This window comes from Chrysochloris asiatica, unplaced genomic scaffold (genome assembly GCF_000296735.1).
Source record: "Chrysochloris asiatica unplaced genomic scaffold, ChrAsi1.0 scaffold00344, whole genome shotgun sequence".
Taxonomy (NCBI): domain Eukaryota; kingdom Metazoa; phylum Chordata; class Mammalia; order Afrosoricida; family Chrysochloridae; genus Chrysochloris; species Chrysochloris asiatica.
In genome coordinates this window covers 320676-328346 of record NW_006408862.1, presented here as the reverse complement: position 1 = coordinate 328346, position 7671 = coordinate 320676, and the positions used below count along the sequence as shown (strand labels likewise).

General features: G+C 38.6%; 1 protein-coding gene across 1 annotated transcript in view; it reads right to left on the bottom strand.

The window, feature by feature from the left end:
• Positions 1–5566: 5566 nt before the first annotated feature.
• The window catches only part of AGTPBP1 (ATP/GTP binding protein 1), a 219950-nt gene continuing 217845 nt past the window's right edge, over positions 5567–7671 (bottom strand). Inside the window, exon 25 of the mRNA XM_006875881.1 lies at positions 5567–6292. Within this exon, the coding sequence (XP_006875943.1) occupies positions 6115–6292 (178 nt within the window). The 3' untranslated portion in view covers positions 5567–6114. The remainder of the gene's footprint in view (positions 6293–7671) is intronic.

Below are 7671 nucleotides of genomic sequence, written 5' to 3'. Positions count from 1 at the left end.
CTATTAATGTTTCCATGATATTCAAATGAAATAATTTCCAGGAAAGGATTTCGCTAAAGGACGGCTCAAGTGTTATCTCTGACTCTTGTGTGGGTTAAAAGGCAGAGATTTGCAGTTCCAGTTAAAGACTGGATGCATGTAACTTTGAAACTGGCAATCTGATAGCACTAAGACCTTGTCCTGACATATTTGTGGATACTAGAGACTTCAAAGTCCTACTCGGAGTCTTTGTTTAATTGGTCTAATTGATAAACTCAATAAAGGGTCTCAGAGCCCTCTCAGCTTGCTTCCTGGATCTACCTTGTTAGAATGATACACCATTAAAGATGTACTCAACTTCAGTATTATTAATATTTAACAACATCTGTGTCCTTCATTACTGCTAGAGATAACTGTCAAGAGGCTTAAAAAGTCAGTTCTCGAGACAAAAAGATCTTGAACAAACCAACAATAAGTTCTGTCACTGGAGACAGTTGATTTGAGTTGAGAGCAGACAAGGACAAAAATATGGTTTGTTTTGGGCCCAGCTAACACCTTCAGTAGACACAAAGCAGGCACAAATTTAAGTCTGAAATGTTTGAGTGGGCATCTCGTTTTTGTCTGCTCTGCTACCATTTGGGTGAACAAGTTTATTCCTTTCAATTTTTCTTAGCACACGTTCTTCCGGTAGGGTTGTCCCTTCAGGGATGGAAACTCAATTTTGCTGGATTTCCAGAGAGGTTTCACACATACTTATTACTAGTAGAAATTCCATTCAAATAGGGTATGCCATGAAAGGGCTTTACAGGTCCAATACACTGACACAGTTTGAGGTTTCATGTACAGCTTGAAATGGCACTCAAATGTCTTGCCTCTGCTGCTTCAACATGGGCTTGTCTCAGGCTTGTTCTCCTCTCAGGGTTGCATGGTGGTCACCAGCAGACACATCTTTCTTTATCAAGGGTCTTTGTTCTAGCTTCCCCATGGTAAGTCCTGACATTCATTTTATGTGGATTGGCTTAGGGCATGTGCCTACCCCACACAAATAAATGTATGTGCTCTGCAGATGGAATGTTCTGGCTGGTTTGGCTCCAGTGCTGTGCTCCACCTCGGATGCTGTGGAGGAAGTTGGTGACTCAGAAAGCCTTGATTATGAGTATCAGTGAGGGCAGGAGGGGAGCATGGGTTTTGGGAGGCAAACATGCAAGTATCCACTCCATCCTATAAGAGGTCTGAATTTTAGCACATGCTGATGGTAGCAGTGATTTAGTTTTTGATATTTTTAAATCTTGCCTAGCTCTGCAAAAAGGATATAAATATAAAAGGTTGGTGAAGACAGGTGTACATTAGATATTTCTCCTTCTGCATTAAATGTAATTCTTTAAAACGTTATTTTTCTATTTTGAATTTATCTTTTACATGAAATCATACAGTTCATTCATTGTTTCATGTGAGCCACATTCTAAAAGAAAAAGAAAACAGATGAAATGTCAAACATTTCTAAGATTCATGAGTAAAACAGAAGGGAAAGACAATCATACAGACTCTAAGAGACAAGAATGGGAAAGCATGAATAATAAAAAGTGACCCTGTCAATAATTATGTAATTTAACTTTAACAATTATTTTGTGCATGCAAGTTAAGTTTCCAGTGTTAAATCCTCTTCTAAATTATAACTTGAGCTAAAGAAAAATCTATGGAGAGCCCATTTCCTTTCAAAGGGATAAACACTTCCTCCCTTTTGAAACGGTCTGGGCTGACAAGTAGAAGGAAAACACATCCACTTGCACTTCACAAGCACGTGTGAGGAAGTTTGAGAGGAAGTATGTGAGCATGTGTGTACACTCCGAGCCCCCTTCAGTATGAAAGCACAGTGCCAACCACGCCTCATTCCCCAGAGTGTCACTGACAGGCCAGCACATAGGACGCCTGAGGAGCCACTAAAGACAACCACTCGTCTGGATTTGGGCTCTCAGGAATATGGGCCTGAAGGCACTGCAGCCATGCTTTGGAAATGCCCCCCAAAGAGGCTGCAGAGGTAAAAATTAAGGCGATTTTACCTACAAAGAGCCAATAAAACCTAGTTAAACTCGAATCTGGAAAGTTCCATTTTAAAGTTGCATAGTTTGCAACTTCAAATTCAAGAGAGGGAAATGTTTACTCAATGTTCCCAACCCCCAACCAAGCTCTAAAGAAATACTGAACTGGTAGAGGGAGGCCAAGAAGTAAAAAGAAAAAGTCTGAAGCATATGGAAGACTTCTAAGAGGTAGGAGAGGAGAGGGAAGATAAACCTCAATTTTTGTTCAGGTTGAGAAACAGAAGAGCATGAAGGTAGAATTCTGTGTGCCCAGAATAAGCCCAGCTTAGGTGTGCAAATGCTCCATAAACACAGTGGGACGTGGGAGAGCTGCAACTGGACAGACTGGCCTGATTTCCTGGGTCTCCCCATGACAGAATACAGTTACGGTTTCTCTATTGCTCCCCTGACATGGAAAACACTTGAGTGTTCCTCCGGTAGCAGGTTTGCACCTGTGATCAACTTGATGGTTGAACTACCTGAAAGTTCTACTTTCACAGGTTTTACTGCAATAACAATCACTAAGAGTAGAAAACAACTAAAATGTGACATTTTAAGGGCTAAATCTTTTAAATCTAATTCTCACCTTGCTTCTGAGTTTTCCTTTATGTTTCAGGAACTTGAGTATACTTTAACCAGAGAAATATTTGCTTAATATTAATAGCAATATTTTACTGCACAAAGTAGAATAACTTTCTAATTATAATATGAACAATGCGTGCTTATCCTAATAGAAAGAACCAACCAAACCAAAGCAGACTCATGGCTGTCAAGTTGATTTCCAATCATAGTGACCCTGCCGGAGCTTCATAGGGTTTCCATGACTAAATCACGGGAGCAGACTGGCACATCTTTGTCCTGTGGTGTTGCTGGTAGATCCAACCCAGCAACCTTTAGGTCAGCAGCCAAACACTTTTAATCACGGCACCACCAGGACTCCTTGTTGTTAAGTGCCCTGGAGTCAGTTCCAATTCACAGTGACCTTGGGTAGGGGTCCAAGGAGTGGCTGGTGAGTTTGAACCACCAACCTTGCAGTTCAAACCAACCTTTCAGGCCAGTGTTTAGCCTACGACGACACACTAGGACTTCCTCAGATAGAACTCAATTTTCAGCAAAGTGAAAAATATTCATCAATTTCCAATCAACATTTAAAAGTATGTATTAAAAAAGGAAAAAGGATCTATATGAGAAATTTATAGTTTTATTACTGTCGTTTATTTGTGGAGCATGCACAAGAAAATTCCATTAAGTACATTTTCTGCATAATCCATTTCAGTGCTTATATAATGCAACCATCTGAATTTGGAGACAAGAGATTAAGAAATACTCTTTGCTGTTGGTGCGACATCTTAAGTGTAGCTCCAGGTTACTTCTTTGTAATTAGGATCCAAACAAAAGTCCATGCTTCTAAATTCCACACAAAAATTGACTAAAGTGGCAAAGGCTGATTAAGAAGGAATTATGACAGGACATGATACTGTATTCTAACTATCTAAGACTATGACTGCAATGAAAACCAATGTGGTCCACAGGCCATCTGCCTTGCCTGAATACACCTCACTGCTTCAGACAGACCCGTCAACTTTTCAGTCTTTACCCTTGAGGGAAAGGAGAAGGCAGCACCTTCTTTTGTGGGAAGAACACAAGGCTGGTTGTCAGGAAGACTATGGCAAAAACCATGGCTCTGACTGAGTGATTCTGCCTCCTACTTGAGCGCTGTACACTGTTCTTTGATTCTGTAGATTAGCTTGATCTAAATTATCCCGTGTTAATTTCCACTTCATCAGTTCTATGATTCTCAGGAAACTTGATGATGTGGCTAGAAAGAGTACATCAGGTTAGACCAGTGGTTCTCAAGGTGAGGTTCCTCGACTAGCAGCAACACACCTCACCTTACCACTGGGGAACTAATTAGAAATGCAAATGTTGGACCCCACCCATGAAGCAGTTCTAATCTGCACACAGGTCTCTGTGAGTCACGCAACAAACAACCATCACCCAAGATCTACATAGTCAGAGACTCTGGGGTGGGGTGTGGAGCAGTAATCTGTATATTTAGAAGCCTTCCAGGTGATTCTGATGTACATTAAAACTTGAAAACCACTGGATTAAACCCAAACTATATTTAGAGAAAACCAAAGCTGCAAACATGAGGCGAACTGGTGAATTACATAAATCTACAATTGATCATTTGATTCAGCTGATCAGCCCTCATAGGATGTACATTAGCTCTCAGGAATATGGGCCTGAAGGCACTGCAGCCATGCTTTGGAAATGCCCCCCAAAGAGGCTGTAGAGGTAAAAATTAAGGCGATTTTACCTACAAAGAACCAATAAAACCTAGTTAAACTCGAATCTGGAAAGTTTCATCTTAAATTAATTTTTTTCCAAAGGTATTAATTTCTGAGACAGAAAAAAATATCCGTTCCAAACTATAAATATTTTCTTTTCCAGTCTTGTGAACAATTAGTTAATAGAAGGCATATTCAGATTTGTAACCTATGCTAAGAGATGTACTTCATCAATGTACAATATCATGGGAGGCATTTTCGCAATGCCAACCTAATGAACAGAAGCTCCTGACTACTCTGCACATTATAGTAACTATAGATGCTTTTCATACATGACCACCTCGGGGTTCAATTTCTCATCTAAGAATCAAGAACAGTTCTTGTTTAGACATGGTGGCTCTGTAATCTACTCGCCAAAATGAACTTAAATAACTGATTTCTAATATGGAATCATTTCCATGTAAGATACATGCACAGTAATTTATCACTATGAACAATGAATGAATTACTCAATAAAGCCTTGTCTGGCTAGCAATGCCCTCCCCTCTCCTCTGTCAGATCACCACCAACTATGAGCGAGGCTTCAAATTCACAATGTATATTCCAGTGTTCATAATTAGGTGATGAGGTATCTTGTTTGGATTTATTTTGTTAAAACCGCAGCTTAGTTCTTAAAGAACTTAACAACCGTCCTTGCGCGTCTTTTACTTGAAGACAAAGTCATTCTTGCAGCTGGACATCTTGAAACTCAGGAAGATTTTACTAGAAGAAATGGCTTAAATTCCTTCCAGTTATACAGGATTCTGATAACAACATCAGCATGCCCTAAATGAATCCACTTCAATAAATCTAATAACATAGTACAGTTCATGAAATATTAAACAGCTCAATATACAAATACACACTTAACAGCACATAGGAGTCTCACTTCATTTTTAAAGCTTCTTAACAAATTGTTTGACTAGAGCAATGAACTTTAGCTTCATCCCTGGGAGGCAATTTCAAAGAAAAGAATTCTCCAAGTGTCTATCTTTTATGACAGGTACAAGGCATATGCCCATACCATAAAAATAAAACAAACTGAAGACTAAGTAAACATCTTTTTAAAATGTTGATCAATGTGTTCAGATGTTAGATTTTCTACTATTGTCACAAAGATTCTGCAAACCAAATGATCTGTGCTTGTGAAAAAGGATGACAAAATGAATGCAATGCTAGATACTGTGTTTATTTGGTTAATTTGGTTAATGTAAAATTGTAATGGTTTCAAGGCAAACTCTGAATTCAGTCACAACCCAACAGCTGACATGATTCTGAAGAAAAGCTAACCTTCCATGTCTACCCACCCCTACACAAACACATCTGTAGAAACCCAGGTACATTTATATTCATTTTCACCAACTCAGGACCACCGTTATCTAGAAGTTAGATCTTATACTTTGACACTTCAAACTTATCCACTTGGTGGTGGAGGGTATACTGTAAAAGAGATAACCCATGCAATGATACTGAGGTTCTTCTTGAAAGTAAACTCAGTATTTGATCATCCAATGCTATGTAAGTGCACTTGATGAATAGCTAAAATAAAACAAGTGCCAATTTCATCATAATTAATAACAACACATTTATTATCTTGAAACCAAACTGGCCCCAGTTACTTTGTCTTTCTGAGTTTGTTCTCTAAAAACTTATCTCTCTCATATTTCTTGTGTAATAAAAACCAAGGTTTCATTTCTTCTTTGCAGTTAACAAAAGATGGCAGGGGCTCAAGGTAGGTATGTTCTTGATAATTCAGAGTCAGAAAGTACATCTTCTTGAGCAGAAAGTTCATAATCTCCTGCATTTTCAGCCAATTCAATATCTAACTCATCATTACTTTCTGCACTGTAATCAACTTCTTCAAGGAATCGAGGTTCATCTTCATCCAAAACATAAGTGGTAGGGCTGTAGCCAAAGCACACAGAACATACAAGACCTTCATTAGATTTTAAAATTCTAGAATTAGATTATTTCACCATACTGGACTAACTTTAATCCCAATGTAAGTAATTAACTTTTTAAATGTTATGCAAATGAGCAAGTCTATAGAATTATAATAGCTGGAAGTTACTTGGAGAGGTAACAAAAGGTGAAAAGCTAATTTTTAAATTGTGTTTCAAGAATGTCAACATATCTCCAACACTTAAATAGCAACAAAAACAATGAACTTTCTCATTGGTTAGTCCTTTGAAGGAATTCACCAATTTGCAAGCTAGTGTGGCGCTGTAAGATAAGCACTGGACTGCAAGGTTGGTGGTACAAACTTATCAGCCGCTCCTCAGAAACCGTATACAAGGCCACTAGGAGTTGGAACTGACTCGATGGCACTTCCCAACAACAAGATTCATTTCTGAAGCTCTATGTTAATCACTATAAATCAATTTAAACAGGCTTCATAAGAAACTATGATTGGTTCTTTAGCAATGCACTGATATTCTAAGTTTATAAAATGACTAGCTGCCATAAAAACAGTCCCTAGTTACCCTCCGAGTTCTAATAGGTTGAGGAAACAAGGAAAAGAAAAACAAGTGAAGAGGACTCCATATCTAGATTAATTACTTTCTCCTGGGACACAGAATAAGATGTTTTCCTTAAAAGCACTAAGTGCTTGTAAATATTTCATTAGGTAACTGGTTTGGAATTAAGATAACCATTCCTCTAGGGTCTATAATATGTCCTTTTCTCTTCAAACCATCCCATTGTTCTGATCTCTCTCCATCTGTCAGATTTTACACACACACACACACACACACACAATATCTGGCAATAAGAAGCATTTTTGAGACCAAAGCTCCTTTAACTTCATAGAAATGTATGCTGTTTATGGCCCACCTGCTTCCAAAAAGGACGTCCAGTAGCTGGTACAACTAAGAGCTATGAAACCAGACAATGAAGAGAGAACAAGCATCTGTTAAATGTGCAGATTAGCACCTGTTACTAGTAGTCTGAAAGGAGAGAACTGCAACTAAGTGTCAAACCCAGCTCTGGATCTGCTAGCAAGGTGGAAGGGAAGCTAGAATGCATGACATGATCTTAATTTTCTGAAGAAAAGCAACACTCATCTGGAGTCACTTTTTTCCCTTAGGATTTCTGTAACTTACTTGACAAAAAGAGACAATATCAAAAACCTCCGTGATCTTACACAGTGCTTATACTATGATAGACTATGAAAGGCAGTGCCGAGTGCTGCCTCTCAGCTTGGCCGGCTGGGTGAGACTTTACAACAAACCTAACACAAAAACAATTTCACAGATTTTAATTACGAACCAAAATATTCAGCATAG